This window comes from Chlamydotis macqueenii, chromosome 16 (genome assembly GCF_036417535.1).
Source record: "Chlamydotis macqueenii isolate bChlMac1 chromosome 16, bChlMac1.mat, whole genome shotgun sequence".
Classification (NCBI taxonomy): Eukaryota; Metazoa; Chordata; class Aves; order Otidiformes; family Otididae; genus Chlamydotis; species Chlamydotis macqueenii.
The window spans coordinates 5,688,119-5,707,942 of NC_141571.1; the positions used below are offsets into that span (position 1 = coordinate 5,688,119).

Below are 19,824 nucleotides of genomic sequence, written 5' to 3' on the forward strand. Positions count from 1 at the left end.
TGGGCTCCAGTCTGGCATCCAGCTTCTCCTTCCCTGACCACTGTGTCGAGGATAAATCATCTCCTCATCTGCCTGCCCCCTCTTCTTCTCTAAATAGCCTCTGTGCTCTAACTCTAGCTCTAAAAGCCACACAAGTCATTTTGGTCCTGGAAACCTCAGCAAGAAATACTTTATTTTTTTTTTTTCTTTTTCCTTTCCAGTACAAACAGTTTTCAGCTTTTAAAAATCTGAAAAAAATGTACAAGGTTTTAAAAACAATAAAACACAGCCTCATAACAGGATCAGTTGTCAACTGCCTTGGAAAGCTGCCTGTGCAAGGACAACCACGCGGGCACCATCTCCTTCCAACTCCACAACCAAAAAAAAAAAAAAAAAAGCCCTGTTTTATACAAAGTTCCTTTCACTCTTTAACCATCAATAGCTGAGAACTGAAATACAAACTGTAGCTTCAAGTGACTAGTCAGGAATAGTCCAAACATAGCACCAATTTCTGGAAGGTCAGGCTTCTTCCATGTCCTGATTTTGTTACGGCCAGTCCTGGCTCCCCCCATCCTGGAGGAAGCTCTTGCTGTTGAGCTGCTCCTAACCCAGCCCTGGCCTGGGAAGGGGTGAGCCTGGCTTAATTCTTCTCTTTGGTGGCTGCAGCCCTTTTTCTCCCTGTTGTGAGAGGATGGGGTGTGGGTAGGATGCTCCTGTGGGGTGAGGGGTCCCCAACCCATCACAAAGTGCCAAGGGCTGGCTTGAGAATCCTTCCGTGGGCTGGGGGAAAAAAGTGGGTTTCGTTGCCTAAGGGCAGGTTTTGCAGGATGCCCAAAGGCAGTTGCAGCTGAGGAGGTTGCTCCTCAGCTGGAGAAGTCTCTCAGCAGCTGCAGCGTAGCTCCAAACCAGCAAAGCCCAGAGCAGCAAGGGTGGATTCTGATGCTGTGAGCATCCAGCAGCCTGCAAGCGGTGGGAAGCCTGGTCCTCTCTCCCTGCTCCTGATGGCCCACGCTCCTCTGGCAGGGGAAAGAGCTTTTATCACATCAGGGTAACGTGATGCAGCCAAACGGACTCGGTGGTCCCTGTGGTCCCCCAGCCTGGAAGCATCTGTTTCAGGGAGCTCATCCAGTTTTTATGGAGGAGAAAAGGTGCCCAGATGCATCTCTGCTGGGAGCTGCTGCTGCTTAGTGCTGGTCAGGGCATGGAGCTGCTCCTTTGCTGGGTGGGGGGGATCAGGCGGGAATCGTGGTGCAGAAGAGCAGGGATGACCTGGTGAGGGTGATGGGTATGGGGTGGAAGGATCCATGAGCTGCAACGCTGAGCTGATAGAAAAACATTGTTACTCTGCTATAAAGTGCCAGAGCTGGTCAGATGGAGGCTCTTTGATCTCCTCTTCATCCTTTCTGGTAACGAAGTCCCCGTTGGCTGAGGTCACCTGTGCTGGGCTGCCCGGGAGAGGCGACAGCCATATGGTCCAGACTCAGCTCTGTAGGGCAAGGCTGGAGCTGCTCAGGAACATGTACAACCTTTTCCAGCCTGCCTGTTTGTGGGAAACATCAGTTTTTCATTCTCAAGAAGTCTTCTCAAAGGCACCTTGTCTTCCTCCTCCCCCGTGCTGCACGTCAGCGCAGGTCCCCGGTGCTGTCAGCATCCCAGCCAGCTCAGAGGAACGCGAGGAGGATGCGGGCTCCTGCTGCCGTGCTGCCGGACAGGGAGAGCCTCACGCTCACACCCTGGAGCAGCCGCAACTCTCCTGCCCCAAGACGAGATGAGGGAAACCATGTTCACAGTTTAAACAAAAAAAAAAACCCAGAGCTGGAGGACAGGACTGCTCCATGCCCACCTCGGTCTCTGCAGAGACCTACGCCACACGTCTCTTTGGGGAAGATACCAGTTTCCCGTAACCCTTCACGTCAGTCCCAGCTGTGACCAGAGAGCCCAGCAAAGTGGGACCGCAAAGCGCGGCAGCCCCGGTGGACGGCGGGGCCCTCCCGCGAGCGCTGCTGTGGCTGGTTTAGCTGCTCAGTGTGGTTCTTCCAAACACAGCGAGGGACAGCGAGAGGAAACTTCGCAATCAGACGAGCACCGTGACAGTGGATTGTTCAAAAATATACATACACATACCATATATATATATATGTATATGTGTGTTTTCCTAAAGCGTATCCTCATACACTCCGTAAGGCATGTGCGCTCCGTGGAAGAGCAATAAATGGATTTACCGTACAGAAGAGGGCTGCCGTCCCGGAGCGGGGAAGGCAGTTCCAGGGGGACGTGTGAATACGTGTGTTCTTTGCAATCCGCAATTCCTGTGGGGAGATTTGTTCCCTGCAAGGAGCCCTGGCTCTGCTCAGTCCCTGGCTTAAGACGCAGGTGGTCTTTAGGTCAGAGAAACTCGATTCCTCAACTGACAACTACAGGGTTTTATTCTTCAAGAAGCGATAAATCCACAAAAATAAAATTAAAAAAAAAAAAATGTTCCCGCCTCCAGCTTCCTCCTGAATTGTCCTTCTGGGGTCATCAGCCCAGGAGCCAAAGCAACGCCCCCGGCCAGGAGGCACTGACCCTGCTGCACCAGGGTCGGGACAGCTGCCGAGCATCGGAGGCGAGTACCATAACAGAGGAGTTATGGAAAAGTGGGGCTGACCAGATTAAAAAAAAAAAAAAAATTAAAAAAAAGGGTTTGTAGCAGCTTTTAATTTATCTTTTCACTTAAAAAAAAAAAAATCCAAGAACTGCTGTCACATTGGAGCGAGCCTGTATGATATAAGTTAATCCTGCCCTTCACAGGGAGCAGAAGGAAGCAGCGCATGGCGGCACGGCTAATGCTGCTTCCCCTCCGCTCGCTCTTCCAAGTGGCTGACCTGCTCTGCAAGCTCGGAGACCTTGGCTTGGCAGTCCAGCAGGTTGTCCTTCAGTCCTGTTATTTCCTGAGAGTGGGCAGCCAGGGTCCCGTTCATGTGGTCCATGTAGTCCCACAGACTGCCTGTGTGTTTCTCCAGTTCGTCCCTGACGCCGTCCAGGCTTCCCGTGACGGCACCCAGCCTGCCGCAGACGCTCTCCACCCGGGCCACTCGGTCATCAAAGTGAGCGATCTCCCGCTGCAGGTCATGGGCCACGTTCTTGCAGGAGCTCAGGTCACTGATGATCCTGGCTTTGAGTCGCTCCAAGTCTCCCTTGAGGTTCAGGACACGCCGGTTGCTGAATAAAAGCTGGGAGCCTTGGTCCTTGACTTTCTCCTGGATGGAGTGGACCTCATCCTCGATCTTCCGTTCATGCTCGTCCAGGGAAGAGTTGACGTGTGTTACGGTGTCTGAGTACTGGGAGACGGAGTCCTTGAGCCCCGTCAGAGACTTGCTCACGGTGTTCAGGTTGATCTTGAGCAAAGTGATCTCCCCTTGCAAAGCCCCCGATGCTTCTTCCTCGATTCGCCGCTGGATCTCCAGGATGGTGGCGTTCAGCTTGCGCAGGAGGTCATAGTTACTGTCCATCCGGAGGAGCAGGTCCTGGTTCTTGTTCTGACAGTCTTCGATCTCTGTCCGGAAGGTCTCCACATCTTTGGAGGCGGAGGTGCAGCCCAGGGAACAAGTGCTCTCCAGCGTGACGAGGCGATTCTGCAACACCTCCAGTGTCTCGTCCGTCCGTTTCCTCATGCTGGCAAGCTCCCCCTCCAGCACGGGCACCACCGCTCCGTCCATGCCCACAGGAGAACTGACATTGTTCAGCTCCCCCACGATGGTCATGAACCTGTCCTCCAGGGTCTGCATTTTATCTTCAAAGGCGGTCCTCATGCCATCCACCTCTGCTACCACCGTGCCTCTCATGCTGTCCTCTACACTGGAACAGCAGCTCCCCGTTTCTCTCTCTGTAGCATTGAGTCTGGCTTCCAGGTCCTCAAAGCGCCCTTCAAAAAGGTTTCCTAGGGTGACAGTGGAGATTTCTCCATCCAACCGTGAGTGCAAGTTCTTCTGGGACTCAGAGATGCTGTGAAGGCCTTTCTCAAGGATGTTCATGCGATCGGTGAGGTAGTCCAGGTTGCTGCAGCAGCTTTCCACCACCGTCAGCCCTTGGATCTGGGTCTCCAGCTGGGAGATCTCTTTCTTGATCTCTAGCTCCTTCCCGTCCAGTGTCTGCTGCAGCCGCAGGTTGGCAGCTTTCTCCTCCTCGCACTGCTGCCGCACCTCTTGGATCCGGAAATCGCATGTGGTCTGGATCTTCCCCAGCTTCTTCTCGAAGCCGTCGAGCAGCTCTCCGCGCAGGTTGCTCAGCCGCGTGTCCACGTACTCCTCCAGCAGGTCGATGGAGGTGAGGGGCGAGGGCCGGGCTGACTCCAGAAGATGCTTGATTTGCCCATCGTGGTCCAGGACCATGCCGCGAACCTCGTGCAGCAAATCTGCCTTGGTTTTCAGCACGTTGCTCACCTCCGTCACTTTGGTCAGGATCTCCCCCACGGGAGGGTATGCTGCAATGTCGGCTTTGTCCGCCGCGTCCACAAGACCATCAGGAATGATGCCGAAGCCAACCGTTGAGTCAGGCGTGCCCGGGCTGTTCATCAGGGAGCCGATCATCTTGGTGGTGTCCTCCTGGATGGCCAGCCGCAGGCGGTCCCCCAGGCCGCTCACCATGGTGTGCAGGCTGTCGTAGGACTGGGAAAGGCGCCTCACCTCCTCCTCCAGCCGGTCCAGGCGGTCCCCAACGAGGCCGGGCATCTTCCTGCCTGCACAGGGAATGAAAGAAAGAGAGGGCAGTCAGGGCTGGTGCTCCTTCAATTTCCCTCATGTGCTATCTCCTAGATTTGAGTCCTTTTCTGTACTAACTAACGTTAGCTCCTGCCTCCCTCGTACTGTCATTTCAGTGAAATATCAGCCCACCCTTCCTCCTTTCCTCTACAGCTGATTAGGAAAGGCTCTTTCTTCTTGGGGTCAAGCCCTCTGCTCCCAATTTCAGCAGCAGGTGATGAGAACAACCCAGGGGAGTTTCGTTTTGAGAGGCACTCTATTGACCCCAAAATTAAGGGAAAAAATGCTTTAAAGCGATGAGGAAAGGCAAGTTTGAGGCGGCACATTTTGAAAGGAACTAGACTCTAAAAGCGAGTGATCCTCAAAGCAACCAAATGTCAGGTCTCTGATCAGAAAGCAGGTCACCCACTGAAGGTTTGCCAAATTCATGCCCTGTGCTGGAACGGAAAGAACCGGGAGGTTTGAGAGCGTGCCAGTGGTGGGGTAACCTGGGGATGTGAAGCAGGGGCAAGGTCTCACCATACTGATTCTTCTTTGGTCCTGCAAACAGGTCAGGGTGGCTTTTTGGATGGGGAGGAAGCCTGGGGATTGGAAACATCTTTTGCCCAGGAGGCATTTTAGGGCTGGGGTGTTGGGGCAGGAGGCCAGGTTGGTCGGTCGGGCTGTCGTGGCACCCTTCTCCCATGAAGCCTGGGCAGCACCTCCAGGCCAGCTCGGTCACTGTCTTGTATCCAATCTTGTACTTGGGTCTGAAGAACGTGCGGTACCTTTCCAGGAGAGGGGAGGAAGAGAGAAGACAATTTAGAGAAGCAACCCAAATGTCAAGCAATAGAGAAGAGCGGGGCCATGGGTCCTGTTGGGTGTGGGAAAGCTGGGAATGTGGGAAAGCCTGGCTGAGATCCATGTGCTGGACCTGCAGACCATGACCCAGCTCCTCCAAGAGCTCTTGCTGCACCATAGCTCAGCATAGCATTAGCAGTATCCACCCAGGGGCACATCTCCTTAACCAGCCCTCCAAAAACATGCGCCCACCCTCTCCAGGACTGGGCCACAAGGTGCAGGTGTGACTGCATATGGTGAGAGTAGAGTTCTGCCCAGCAAGTTGGTAACACAACTAGACCAGCCTGAGGAACACCCCGGGGCTGAGAAGGGTCTATCTCAGCAGAGCCATTACTTGTACATCCATGGTTTCTGCAGAGGATTTTTGTTCTGAAGCCTCCAGGAACGTTGAAACACCTCTGGAAAGGTATTTTCTGCATGTGTGGAGAGCACCAGTTTGATTGGAAGCCTGTGTGGCTTGGGCTGTCCTTGCAAGTGAGAGCTGCGGCAGCGGGGCAGCAGAGCCCTGGCGAGGTTTACCGGAGCGATGCCGTGTGGTGCGCGTGGAGGGATGGCTCCTTACACCTCCTCCTGCCCCCCAGCTGGGGTGCCCTGGGGGGTTCCTCCATCACCAGTTTGGGCACTACAACAGTGATCCCCCCCATACCCAGCAACCAAGGCTGCGAGCCCCCCTCCTCGCCCAGTGGGACACGTACACCCTCCCTCTCTGCCCTCGCTCTTCCGTGGCATCTTCCCGTGAGATGGCAGGGATGGGACAGGAACCCGCCAGCACTGTGCTCCCCCCACCAGCCAAGTCGAGCTGGGCAGGGCTGAAGACGGCGCGTTCCTCACCGCCTCTGAAACGCCAGTGCTTCGAATCTGCCTTTTGGAAGTTTCCAATCTAAATTTACCAGGGCCTGAAAACCCTGAAGTTTGCCGTTTTGCAACAACGTGCTCAATCGGGCCCTTGTTCTTCTCCAGCACCTTCAGCAGAAGGTCTCCGAGGACGCGGCACAACCGTCCGTGCTGCACGGAGGGCTGCGTAAGGTGCTCGCGCTCGAGCCCCCGTGCTCCCCATCCCCGCCCCGGTCCCCAGTGCCCCCGGCCCAGGCTGCAGCCCCCAGGCAGTGCCGCTTCCCCACGTGCTGGGGTACAGCCAGCTCCGCACACACCGCAAGGCAGGAGGAGAAAGCAAACCCAAATCCTCTGTCCTTTGAATCACTTCAATATTTCTCAACAGTTTCCCAAAGGCACAGAACAGATTCAAAACAAGCTTTTCTTCTTGTTATTCCTCTTCACAGATGCTATCACATTTCTGTGGTCTTTCCTTCTTAGTGTGTAGAAACCTGCCCAGGTTTCTCCTGCCCTAAACCACGGCAGGAGACTTTTGTGCCCAGCCACTGTCGGGTTGAAGCGAGGATGAGGATGGCATCCAGAAGGCAAGGCGCCTTCTCTGTGTCACACCAGCCTCTGCAGAGGAGCCCAGAGCACTTCAGCACCTCCAAACCCTTCTCCCTCTGCTCCAAACCGGCAAGGGGAGGTATTTATTGCAGCTGCGCAAACATTAGCTGATGGAAAAACCATGTTTCCCTCTCATGCACGGATGCAGCATCCGAGGTTGTACAAAAAGTGCAGCTGCTTTCAGAAAGCACCCTGGTTTCACCCTGGTTTTGTTTGAAGGGCTGGAGAGGCTGAGCAGCAAGCACAGCGGAGATGGGAGCGGCTTTGGGGATTCCCTCCATGGGTACCAGCGGCTGCAGAATGTCCTGAAGTCCCCAAATGCTGCTAGAGCACTTGTGACGGGAGCAAGGAAAGAACAAGTCGGCAAGCGGCATCCCGTCTCCTCCGGGAGAGGCTGCGAGCCGAGCCCACGGCACCGCCGGCACGTGGTGGGTCCCGGCTGGCTGCAGCGCCGTGTCCTGGTGTGCAGGAGGGGTGCCAGGCTCCAACAAAAGCCCTTCTCAGCCTGATTTTCCTTGGTGCTTGGCTCTGCCGCTGTCAGCGGGCCCAGGGAGGATACGGAAGAGCGGCATTTCTGCAGGGAGCAGCATCCCCAGCCCGGGGCTGCAGAGCATGGTGGAGCACAAAGGCCCTGCCCACCCTGCCCCGGTTGTGGCTCCGGCTGCGCCATGGCAGAGCATTTTCCTCCAGCACTGATGAGGTGACAGAAAGTTTTTGGGAATATTTTCCTTGAGGAGAAAGCCCTCAGCCATCCCCAGCCATGGGCTCAGCTTCCTCATCCTCTCAGCCAAGCTCTCACCTAGCCACCTTCTTTCTGCCAAATTGCAAGTCTTTAACAAAATGCATCCCCACACACATGCACACGCACCCCCCGCAGCCTCCCGCGATTTCCTGATTTGTTTCTGGCGAGGGGTAGAGCTCCATCTCTCTCTGACAGATCGCATCTTCCCCTCTCCCAGCACCGCTGCCCCGCCATGGACTGCCTTGTCAAAGAAAAGCCCTTCAGCCCCTTTCGCTGCCCTCCAGAAAATGGGGGTCGGTGGTCGCAAGGGTGGCACCAGGGCTCAGGAGCCCAAGGAGAGCCGCGACCTGAAGCTGGGAGGGGAAGGGAGCAGTGCTGCGGCATCCCCCATACTCACAGCACTTTCCCGGGGCACTTGGGTCCCCAGCTGCACTTGTGGTACTCGGCCTTGATGTAGCTCTCGGCCCCGTCCTGCAGCGTGCACGTCACGTTGCGCTGCACCACGTAGGCACAGTAGCTCCTAAGGGGAAGCACAGCGAGACACCGTCACCCCCTGTCCCAGACCGTCACCCCCCGCCTCAGACCGTCACCCCCTGCCCCGGCACTGAGAGCCAGTCCTGCCCAGCCCCGGGTGCCAGGGTGCCATCCTCCAGCAATAAGGAGCCTTCCTGGGTCCAGGTGGGTCCAGGCATCTCTCTGCTGGGTTAAGGGAGTGCAGCTAAACCCCTGCATCCCTCAACTCAGCTCCGCTCGCCTCGGTTGTGCGCAGTCAAACCTTCCCTGAGAAACCAGTCTCAGGGCTGGAAACAGGCTGTACACCCTTGCCTTCTATTTTTCAGTTGCAATTTCACTGCCTGCAAGAAACCCAGAACCCTCCCAGGCAGATTTTGGGGTGCCGTTGCACTGTGGGAGGCTGAGTGCTGAGCACGGTTGCTGCCATGATGCTACGGCAAGTGGAGGGAGAGGAGATGCAGGCTGGCCGCTCCGCGAGGCTGCAGCATCACAGCTCCCTCTGCCATGGAGCCAGGGACAGGACCCAGGTCCCAAGCTGGACAAGGGCTGGAAACCTCTTCAGATCCCTTGGATGAGCAGCACAAGCAGTGGAACCTCTTCCCTCCTGCCATCACACCTGCAGCTGGGTGCCACAGGGTACCAGCCAGCTCCAGGCACAGACCCTCTCCAGAGCCAAGCAGTAATCGCAGGCACTGAGGATGAGGCAGCTGGGAGGAAGGCTGCGTGGGAAGGATGCGGGAGCACTGCTGGGACAGATGGAGGGCAAGGCTGCTCCAGCTGAAGGCAGGACTGCCGGCAGGAGCAGATGGACTCAGTTCACAGGGACAGGGACAGCAGGGATGTGTGGAGAGGCAGGGATTAAGGGCACAGGGATGTGGCAGATGGCAGAGCGGGAGGAGAGCAAGGCACAGGCACACAGTGCAGAGATGGAGGGTCAGCAGGATGGAGCAGATGGGCCGACACGAGCTGCGGGTGCGAGGAGGCGTTCAGTGAGGCGGGAGGACGTGGCTCTGCCCATGCGAGCTGGGATGGCTGCGGCTCGGCTGCCTGGCCCCAGGTCCCTCGGCGTGGCCGTCGCACAGGCTGTGGGGAGCAGCCCTGGGACCAACCAGAGAAACGAGCTGCAGGGCCTCAGCCCAGCTCCCACGGGCTGGGCATAGTGATGGTGCAGATGGTGTTAAGGCACTTCTGGCAGGTGGAGACAAGGGAAGGGACTGGGACAGTCACGACAGGGGAGAAGGACTGTGCTGTGTCCTGTTTGAGCAGTGACCATGCATGTGTGTGTGTGCATGTGTGTGCACACATGTGTGTGTGCATAGCCCATCCACTGTCACCCTCTGGGGACAGAGCAGCGGGGTTCTGCCTCACCCCAAGTGGGGAAAGATGGGTGAAGGAGGGACGAGCACCAATGGCAAACACGTGAAGACGTAGTACATCTCCCACCTATGCCAGGACCCACCATGAGCCCCCCAGTATCCTCATTCAGAGGCCCCAAGCAGGCTCCTCCACCTCCAACAGCCTGCACCGGGCAGGAGCTCCCTCAGTGAAGCAGCAAGATGTGAGCAGGCTCATCCTCCCTCCGACACCCCGGCTCTCCCTGCTCGCTCCCAGCAGGGACCCCCCGCCCCACACCCCCAGCACATCCCCCTTTCTCCCCTCAGCAGCACCCTGGCCCCTCGCTGAGGGCTCTCTTTGCTGCCCTGGGCTGGGCACGGTGACTCCCGGCAGGGACGGGCACTGCCAGCCTGCCCAGGCACAAGCAGCTCTGCCCTGGCAAGAGGCTCAGGGCGCGTGCAGGGACCCGCGCTGCTCCAAAATGAGTCACTGACCCACGCACAGGGCCACGCGAGAGCGAAGGCCAGCCACTTCTCTTAGCTGGAGGGAAGGGAGATCATGTGCGCATGTGCATGTGGAAATTTGGAATCACTGTCTGTCCATAAATCCAGGATCTGCTTACAAACATACTGCAAACCCCCTCTGTAAGCAAGCTAGTAGCCAATGTGGGCAGATCTACTAGCCACGACTAATAAACCCTGCCTACCTGTGCCTACTTGCATCAGGGCAGTTCTGGCCCGCTCTCCTTCTCAGAAACCCCCTTCCTTCTCACCCACCTGTGGCTCGGGGTTTTATAGCTCCAGCCTGATGTTTTAAGAGTGAGCAGCTGGAAAATGTTACAGGTTTTGGAAAGCTCTCACTGGCACTGCCAGTATTGTTCATCTCAAACGTTACTTTATTCATTTCAGCTTCTTCATAACACCACATCCTCCTCTTTTCAGAGAAACCCAACAGGAACAGTTCGAGCAAACAAGCGGGGAGGGAAGCGAGCCCCCCACCAACATAACAGCCTTTTTGCGATTGAATGGAAAATTCTACAGTATGTGTAAAGCCCACATTCCTCGCCTGCCTGAGCTTTCCAGGTTACTTGAAAACATATTTAAACTCCAGTACGTCTGTGCTTTACAAGCAAACGAGCAAATTCCCTCCAAACCAGTCTGCGTTTTCATGCCTAGGTCCGTGCGTTGCCATCCTCCTCTGGCGCACATCACAGCCCCGCACCCCTGTCACAGGTACACGCATCTACCCCATAAACACACACGGGCATCCCCATCACCCACCCCAGCCCTGACCCACGCGGGACCGCAACATGCACCCCGCCCCGGGAAACGCAACCTGCGTGTCCCCCCCTACACCAAGCAGCCCCCTAGTCTTGCTCCACACGCAGGGGGTGCAGCGAGACACGGGGACACCCCTGCCCCGGGGTGTCCCCACCCTGCCCTGGCTGCCAGCCCCTGGTTAGGACCCGACGGTTGGCGTGGAGGGAGGGATGCCCGCTACCGGTACCCAGGGGCCGCTGCCCGCTATGGGGTGCCGGCGGCAGAGTCCCGGGGGGGATGGCATCCATGGTCGGTACCGGGGGGTTGGCACCCACCAAGGGGTGCCCGCGGCAGCCGGTCCCGAGGGGATGCTGCCCGCTGCGCCCGGACGCGTGACCGGTAGCCACGGTCGGGGATGCCCCCGGGAGAGCCCCGCCGTGCAGCCGGTACCCGGGGGCCGACGCCGCGTCCCGCCCCACCGGTTAAGGGTCGCTTACTTGTGCTTGCCCACCGGCTTGCCGGGGCCGAGCTGCGGGCTGGAGCCGGCGGTGTAGAGGCTGTACCTGCCACCGTAGGGCAGGGGGGCGGCGGGGGGGTAGAAGGCGCCCTTGGCGTCGGCGAGGGCCAGCAGCGTCCCCAGGGAGAGGCAAGCGAGCAGGGCTGCGCGGCGGCGCAGGATCCGCGCCCGCCGCATGGTCTCGGGCCCGGCGAGCGGCGGAGAGGGACGGGACGGGACGGGACGGCGCTGGGGAGGGGAACCGGAGCGCCGCCCGCTGCGCCCTGCCCTGCCCTGCCCGGCCCGGCCCTGCCCGGCCCTGCCCGCCGGCACACGCCGCTCCGCCGCCCGCCCGACCCTTTTTGTACCGCGGCGGCGAGGGGCGGTCCGCGCTCCTCCTCCCGCCCTCCCACAGCCGCCGACCCCCGGCCCGGCGGGCGGGGAGACAAAGCAGCCCCCCTATCCGCACCCCCCCGGGTTGCTGCGCGCCCCCTCGACCCGCTCCGCGCAGCCCCCCCGCTGCCGGCCCCGACGGGGATGTGGGGTGGGGAGGATGGAGTGCACCCCCTCCCCGTTCATTCCCAAAGCTGCCCCTTCTCGCACTGCCCCCTCCCCGGGCGCTGGGCGGGGGTCGCAGGTGCAGCGGGGTCCGTATCCACCCGGCTGCTGGGCCACCAGCCCGCAACCCCGCTCCGCCTCACCCCGCAGCGCAGGGGGACGACAGATGCTGGAGCGACACTGCCACCCTTGGGCCTGTTCGCTTTGGGGTGATCTTTGCTGCTGGAGATTGGCAGCTGTCAATCATTTGGGCACCAGCCCCATGCATCCGGCACCAGCAAGGGCCCAGCGAACCCAGCACCCGCGCTTTGCGGGAGGGGCTGTTGGGGAGCTGAGATCAGCCCTCCCTGGCGGGTTGGGGCTCTGGTTCCAGGCTCCAGGAGAAAGGGGGGAACCCCATGCCATTCCCTGCAGACCCGCAGATCTCCCACAGCCAAGGGTATTTACCCCCGGTGGGTCTGGAAGGCAGGTTCAGGTCTCCCACCCCTCCCACTAACCTGCACCCCGATGCTCCCACCCCCAGGTGACCCTCGGCAGTGGGTGCTGAGCACCCTGCCCTGCCCCAACAGCACTCCCCAGGCACCGCGTCGCTAACCACAGCAGTGTAAGACCCTTCATGCGAGCCATGCCGGGCCTTTCCCGTTGGACAGGGGGGAAGAGGACCCCTGTCCGGGGCACCATCAATTTGATAGAGGGGTAACATCCCTGCTGTAATCCTTTAGACATCAACTTGTAGCACTGCAGAGAGGAGGCCGTGCCAGGGAGCAGGTGATTTTCTCATCTAAGCAGAGCCTGAGCTGAGCATCCTGCTGTCCCCAGGACACTCGCACCCTGGGGCATCTCACCAAGACCTCGGCAAGGGTTCAACGAGGCTCCTGCCTCCACTGGCAAAGCCCAACCCCGCATCAGCCCGAAACTCTCGGAGGAAAACAAGAAGCGGCTGAGAAAGGGTGGCTGGGTGAGATCCCAAATGCAGGAGCGAAACCTGCTGCTGGGGGAAGGAGGCATCAAGGCTGGGGCTGACACTGAGACAGAGATGATAAGATACCGAGACAAACGGCCTTTTTCAGTTAAAAGGAGCCGTTGGAGTCTGAGGTGAATACAGAAATATTAGTAGGAGAAGAAAAATCTGTAGGAGAGGCATGCCAGGGGAGGCAGGCTGGAAAAAGCAGGCGGAAAACCAAGAGGAGGAAGCCTGTGTAATGAACCAGTGCATCCTCTCCAGCGGCTCCCTCCTCTCGGTGCAATCTGCTGCAGGGTGTTGCTGCAAATCGCCGTGCGCTTGTCAGGCTGCACCAAGGAGGTGGCTGCATTCTGGTTTTTACATGGTATGTTTGGCAGCGCATGAAGCGCTTCTCGTCCAGCTGGTGCATGGGATTGTTCCACTCTGCTGGGATGCTGCAGGAGGGACGGTCTATAAGTGACTCTATAAAAACAAACAAAAGTCAACCGAGCCTGCATGGTTTAATGTTGGATGCCAAAGTCAAGCACTAACCTTGTGCGCAGCCTTAATTTTTTTTCCCTGTGCGCAGGGAGTACGAGCCAGCTTTAATAACAGCGTGCTGCACGTGTGTGTCTGAGGCCTCAGGAAAAAAACATCTGGTGCTGTGCGGTTTTGGAAAAAAACCCTTGGTCCTGGCCTTCCAGCCTGTGCTGCGATGAACGGGCACCGCGGGGCAGAGTTAAGGGTGCTCGTTCATTCTCGCTAGCCTGGCTGTGAAAACGAAGGAGGTGGGAGCCATTGCACTTGTGTGGGCACGTGCGTGCATCGGTCTGTCCCTGCCGTCCAACCCCACTTTTCAAACTCAGGGTCACTTTCTGCCAAATTTCATAGCAAGGCAGGATCCTCAGAGAGACTGAATTCTATTTTGTTGTTCTATTGTCTAATTGTTTTTACGAAAAAAGGCATCTGAGTAGACAAGAGAGCGCCAAGCTTGGGTCCCCACTGAGGAAATGGATTCATCGTCAACTCTATTATAAGACATCAAAGAATCCACACGGGAGAGAGCCATTATGAGTGCCCCAAACCATGGGAAAAACTCTCATGTGCCTTATTAGCCGTGAGTTAATCCAGCCATGAGACACAGAGTGGCAGGAAACTGGGATTCGTTAAGTTGCACTTCTCAGGGAGCAGCTCGGGTTTGACTCTTTGATGCTCAGCCGTGCTGCTGCCGGTCCCCACCGCACTGCGAGCTCGTCAGGGCACGGGATGGTGCACAGCATCCTGCCTCTGGAGAAGCGCTCGTGTGGAGAAAAAACAGGAGACTCCCTCCTACCAGGGCGTCCTCCCGAGGAGGGCACGTCCCAGGGATTAACAGAGAAGATGCCAAGCCCCATCTCCCAGAGCTGTGAGGCGTGTGCTGAGCACCGAGCTCTCCAGCAGCACAGAAGGGCTTTGCCACCCTGAACTGGTGCTGAAAGGCTCCGCAGCCCTCCTGCTGGTAACCGTTGGGTCAGGGAGCACCAGCCCTTGGTGCTTCCCAGAGGAAAGCTCTTCTTTCCCTCATGGCCTTGGCTGGAGAGTAAAGGGGATCAGGTCAGAGCTGCTGCCGATGATCGAATCTGGGTGCTGGGCAAACCCGAGACCCTGCCCAGGGACATCCACGGGGGTGCCTGACCTGTGGGGGCCACGTGTCCCCATGCAAGCCCCTCATGCATCAGCTCGGCATGTGGCATGGGAGCTTGTTTCCCCCACCCGGACTGCCAGGAGGTGATTATTTCGGTCACCCCTCTCCCCCTGCACAGTTATGCTGCAGGATGGTCCAGGGGTGGATGGGGAGTCGTTTTTCCCTACTCAGGATCCAGTAGAGATTTGGCCAAAGAACAGGGACACTGGGCAGGACCCAGGAGGAGACCAGAAACAGGAACTCAGCTGGAGGAGACCACGGTACCATGGCTGGCTCTTCCCCTGCCCTGTCTCCCGGGGAGGGCTGGGTCAACCACCGCGAAGCTCATTTCACGAGCGGATGACACCAAACAGTGACCTGTTCTGCTTCGCGTGCTTTTTAATTAACATCTGCATGGCCCCACCGGCTGAATAATTGCCCCCCTTCACGGGTCAACAGGCCAGCATCCCCTGACCTCCCATTCCCAACCGGGCACAACGTTTGGTGCCCGCACGGGGTGCAGCGGGTGTGAGCTCTCGCACCACCAAACCCTCCCGCGGGCCAGTGCAGCGACAGGACAAGGGGCAGGGCAGCCCAGGGGCTCCATTCTGCTCGCTCTGGACTGGGACCACCCTAATCCTGAGCTTTAAATATGTACCACTGGGTAGACGGGGGTACACTGGGCACAGCGGTGAGAGGACAGTTGGTCTGAGTGTTGCCATGGGATAGGAGCAGATTGTAGGAAGAGAAATTGAAGTTGGATATTAATAATAAAAAAAATGTGGTAGTAAAATGAATATAGTCCTGGTGGAGACTGTGTTGAGGCATCTGGAGATTTTAAAGGAAAGGTTAGAAAAAAAAAATCTGTCAGGACCAATTTGGGGCAGGGAAATGGACTGGATGTCTTCCTAAGATCTCTCTCAGCCTGAGTTTTTCCAAGTTCAAATTCATTTCCCAAAGTGGCAAGGCAAGAGAGTAGCTCAATTTAGAGGCAGAGTTTCTCCCTGATGACTCCCCCTGGATCAAAGGCATTCCTTGACTTGGCACTGGCGGAAGCCTTTTCCCTTGGCGGCGCGGGCCGTGTCTGCATGGGAGGGAGCCAGCTGGAAAGCCCAGCTTCCCCAGGTGCTCGTCCAACGGGATCCACCCTGGTCTCGCTCGGCCATCTCGGGGTCCCTGCGACACCACAGCTACCCCACAGCTGCGTCCCTAGCCCCGGGGAGGAGCGGGGACGCTGCGTTGCCCAGGCTGGCAGGCAGGGTGCATATCCCAAATGCCGTAGCAGCGCAGCGACACTAGTCCAAGGAGAGCACTGGCTCCAGCAGGGCCAGGAGTTCTCCAGGTGCTCCAGCTCCTTGGCTAAAACTGAGCTTGAGTGATGATGATGGTGATCGCTCAGCTGCAGGACTGGAAGCTCTTGCTGGCTCCCAGCACACGCTTCTCCCACATCCCAGCTCCATATGGGGCACGGACCTCTTCTCCCCTGGGTCTCATCGGGAAGGAGATGCAGGCGTGCAGGCACGAGGCGTCTGTGGTCCAGCCAGCAGCATCACAAACCCAGGCTGCATCACAACGTCTGCCTTCTTTGGAGGTTGCTGAGGGTTTGCTCTGAATCAGACCCCAGCCGTGCTCCCGAGGGGTGCGATTGCGGTGTCGTCCCCCCCAAGCCATGGGGCAGGGGGCACCTGGGTTTGCCCGGGCTCTGGAGGAAGCTGCGGCCGGGGGCTGAGAACAAACTACCTTTCTTCGTGGGAAAGTGTAGTGACTTGAAGTGGTCAGACAGCCTTATCTCTGGTTTCGAAAGCCGCACGCTGATCGTTTGTCAAGATTAGCGCGTGCGGTAGAAGGGATGGAGCTGTTCCAAATCCAGGCTCACATCTCTTCCCTGGGCTCAAGGCCATTCATAAAAATGCCAGAGCAGCGGCGGCGGCGGCGGCCGGCAGCGCATGCTGGGGGCTGTGGTTTGGGGAGGACTAGGAGGGGTCAACCGCAGGTTACACAAGCTCTGAGCAGGGAGAATACACAGGTTGCTTTATTTTTATATCTGTTAGCATCCTTCCTCCAGGAAAACGTGCAAGGAGGCTGGCAGGGGAGGTTTAGCAAGGGCAATGGGCAGGCAGGAGATCCTTTTTGTGGGACAGGGGTGGTGAGCTTAAAAAAAACCCTTTCCCAGCCGTGCCAGGACCCCGGGGATGGGAGTACTAACAGCCAACAGCCGTGGAGATGGAGCAGGAGCTGTCTCCAGGGGCAGTCCCAGCTGGATCCAGCAGCACACGGACACAGGGTGGGGAGGAAGGAGACCGAGCAAGGGAGGAGGTGACACCCTCCCAGTAACCCCCATCGTGCTGGTGATGGGGCACTGGGGACCAGGCTTTGTGCTGGGGTGGGCTGGCCCTGTACGCCTCAGGGAGACACAGCCCTGGTCTCGGGTGGTCCCCCTCTGCTCGGGCTCGGCTGAGCAGGAGCTTGGGAAGGCTGGAAAAGGCTGGGTGTCCGTGGCTGGAGAGGCTGGGCTGAGGGGCCGGGGGCGTTTGGGGCAGGGACCGGGTTTTTGTGCAGCCAGAGCGTGAGAGAAAAGGCTGCTCTGCCCGCAGGTGAGGATCTGGGGTGAGCAGAGGGATCCCTATCGCAAGAAAAAAGTTTGTCAGCTCCTGCCTGTCTGCAGGGATGTCTCTGAAGCCAAGGGGAGGTGGTAGGGGAGAAAATCGCCCTCAGGGTGGGGGCTTGAGCCCAGAGCTGTGCTGGCAGGAGTGGGGCTCAAGCCGTGCGCTGTGAGGGAAAGTGCTGGTGCAGCTGAGAAGCTTTTGCAGGAGGGGTCCTTCCAGCACAAGCCCTTGCAAGGAGGCACGTGTCCATCCCGGTGCTGGGGAAGGCTCTGTGCTGCAACCCGGCCGGAGCACGGAGGCTGAGGGCGGTTGTCTTCAGTGGGAGAAGTTGACCCCATGTGCTACTGAAATAATTCAATCATTTCCACACCATTGCAGTAGCTCAGCACTTCAGATGGTCATTCCCATCTCTCCTGCAAGAGTGCATTTCTGTAGGACCGTCCCTGGTGCAAGGAACTGTTCTGCTGGAAGTGGCAAGAACAGCAGCGTGGCATTTTTGTTTGAAGAAATGTCCTAGAACTGGTACCTTTGGTCGCTTCTCCAGGGCTTGGCCAGCTCCTTTGTGGAGCCGTGCCTCTGGCTTTCAGGAAGATCCGTGCTCTTCCTTGGCTTCACGTCCAGCCGGGCCAACCTCTGCCTTTCCTGGGACAGGGCGATGGCAGCAGCCCAGTGATTTAGCCACAAAACCTCCGCTCGCTGACCTCATTGCCGCACACAGTGGAAGAAAAACACCACAAGAGCGGAAAGAAAATACTTTTCCTTTGGGACCTGGGGAATATTGAAGGACATTAGTACAAATGGACCTCTTTGCTGATTTTTTGTTTGTTTGTTTCTAAGTCACCCAACAACAAGGCGCAGTTGAGCTAATTGTAACCTCTGGCACTCCTGCAAAGCAGAGACTGCCCGGCATGGAAGCGCCGGGATGCTTGGGAAAGCTGGATGCCCCTGGGCACCCAGTTCCTTCAGGCAAGGTGAAGGATAATGACCCAGGCAGGGAGTCAGGGTTGCTTTGGTGGCAAACGTGTGTTTCTGGGGCGGATGATGGAGAGCAACCCTACAAGCCTACCTGGGATAAGTTACCCTGCACACTTGGTTCCTTATTTTGTGCCTAGCTGTGGACGTTTTGCCTGGAGATGGGGTGCTGGGGCAGCATGAAGGTTTCCCACACCTCGAGGCTGCTTCTCCTGCCATCAAGAGCTGCTTGCTCCAAGCCACGGGCAGCGCGGCTCCCGCAGGTCCCCGGGCACCGGGTGACTTCTGGGTAGATCGATGTGGCAGCAGCTGGGCTGAAACCCTGCCGTCATCCACGCTGCTCGAGGCCAGGGGATGAGGGGGAGTTATTTTCAGGTCCTAAGAGGGGCACCTCATGGCCCACGGCTGCGGCCAGCTCTGCCCCATCCTCCGAGGTGACCCCCCAGGCACGCGCGTAAATAACGGGCGGTTATTTATGCACAGGCGAAGGAGCAGGGAAGAAAGCGTAACTGATACCAGTTTGGGCTTTTTCCAGACCTGCTTGGAGCTGGGAGCTCATGGCTGATATTTGGCTTCGCCGGCTTCCCTTTGCAAGCAGCTGTTCCTGCGGGCCCTGCGTCTGCGTTTGGCCTTCTGCAGCGTTTTCGCTAATCCTCTTTCTCACTGTACAGCAGCGTGTGCTTGCCAAGGTCCCACTGACCCATCACCGAAAACAAAAAAAAAAAAAAAAAAGAGGAGGAGAACTTGATATCTTCTGCAAGTGAAATAGCTTGGGTTCAGTCTTGGAGAATTTCCCGAACTCTCAAGGAATTTCCTGACCTTAGGAATCTGCCAAAATTTGGGATCTGCCTCGATCGGACTGCGCATATTTTCAGAGCACATTCTGCGGCGTTGTGTTGTGGGTCTTCGCGAAGGCAAGCTCTATCTGAACGGGCCAGCAAGACCAGAAAGGAAAGTGTCCCTCTGATGGGCTGCAGGAGTATGCAGGGATTTATTTAACATCCTTCCCCCCTTTATTTTGGGATCCATGGGATTTTTGATCCCGAACTCCTGTCTTGCTTCCCTGTGCCAAGCCCCAGGCTGTCACTGCAGCCCTCGTGAACATGGAAACTTGGGTGCAGTTGCAATACTTTAGGTTAGTGGTTCACCCGCAGACCTGGAATTAAAGGCATCACCCTAGACTGACTAAGATCCCACATTTTTACAAAAAAAAAAAAAAAAAAAAGGTTTTGCACCAGAAAGCAGCCTCTTTGCTTGCAGCTGGGGCTTAGTGTTCATGTGTTTATTGCATGTATTTCAACAGCAAACGAGCTTCTGGGTGGGAAAAGCGCAGCCCCTCCCCCCAGAACAAACTCAAATGAAATTCCTCAAAGTCTTTTTCCAAAAATTAATGCTTGCTGGATGTGGACCAGGTTGTTTTCAACCAGCTTTAATCTGTGAAATCAACACCGAGTCAGGAAATGCTTAGATTGACTCCGAACGAGGATTTGGCCAGAACTTTTCTCCTATTTATGAGGGAGAGCTGGAAGCAGCACAGCCTCCCGGAGAGGACCTGTCCTGACCTCCCTGCCCATCCAGCCAGGTCCAGAGGGGCTTTAGCATCCCGTAACGCTTGATTTTGTCCCTAGGAGCTTGGCAGTCCTGTTGGGTCATGCATAATGCTGGAGCCTGGGGCAGTTTTTCCACTGGTTTCAGTGGACTTTGGACCAGGCTGGTGGGACCAGTTCTCCTGCTGGCCA

General features: G+C 57.4%; 2 protein-coding genes across 2 annotated transcripts in view; one reads left to right on the forward strand and one right to left on the reverse strand.

Moving 5' to 3' along the window:
• The window catches only part of MANBAL (mannosidase beta like), a 191,142-nt gene that overhangs the window by 65,701 nt on the left and 105,617 nt on the right, over window positions 1-19,824 (forward strand). The window lies entirely within an intron of this gene.
• EMILIN3 (elastin microfibril interfacer 3) lies at window positions 2,802-11,541 on the reverse strand. Its single transcript, XM_086760981.1, has 4 exons — window positions 11,345-11,541; window positions 8,138-8,260; window positions 5,238-5,485; window positions 2,802-4,696 (listed from the first exon to the last, which is right to left on the reverse strand). The coding sequence occupies exons 1-4, from the start codon at window positions 11,539-11,541 to the stop codon at window positions 2,802-2,804; spliced, it is 2,463 nt and encodes an 820-aa protein (XP_086617107.1).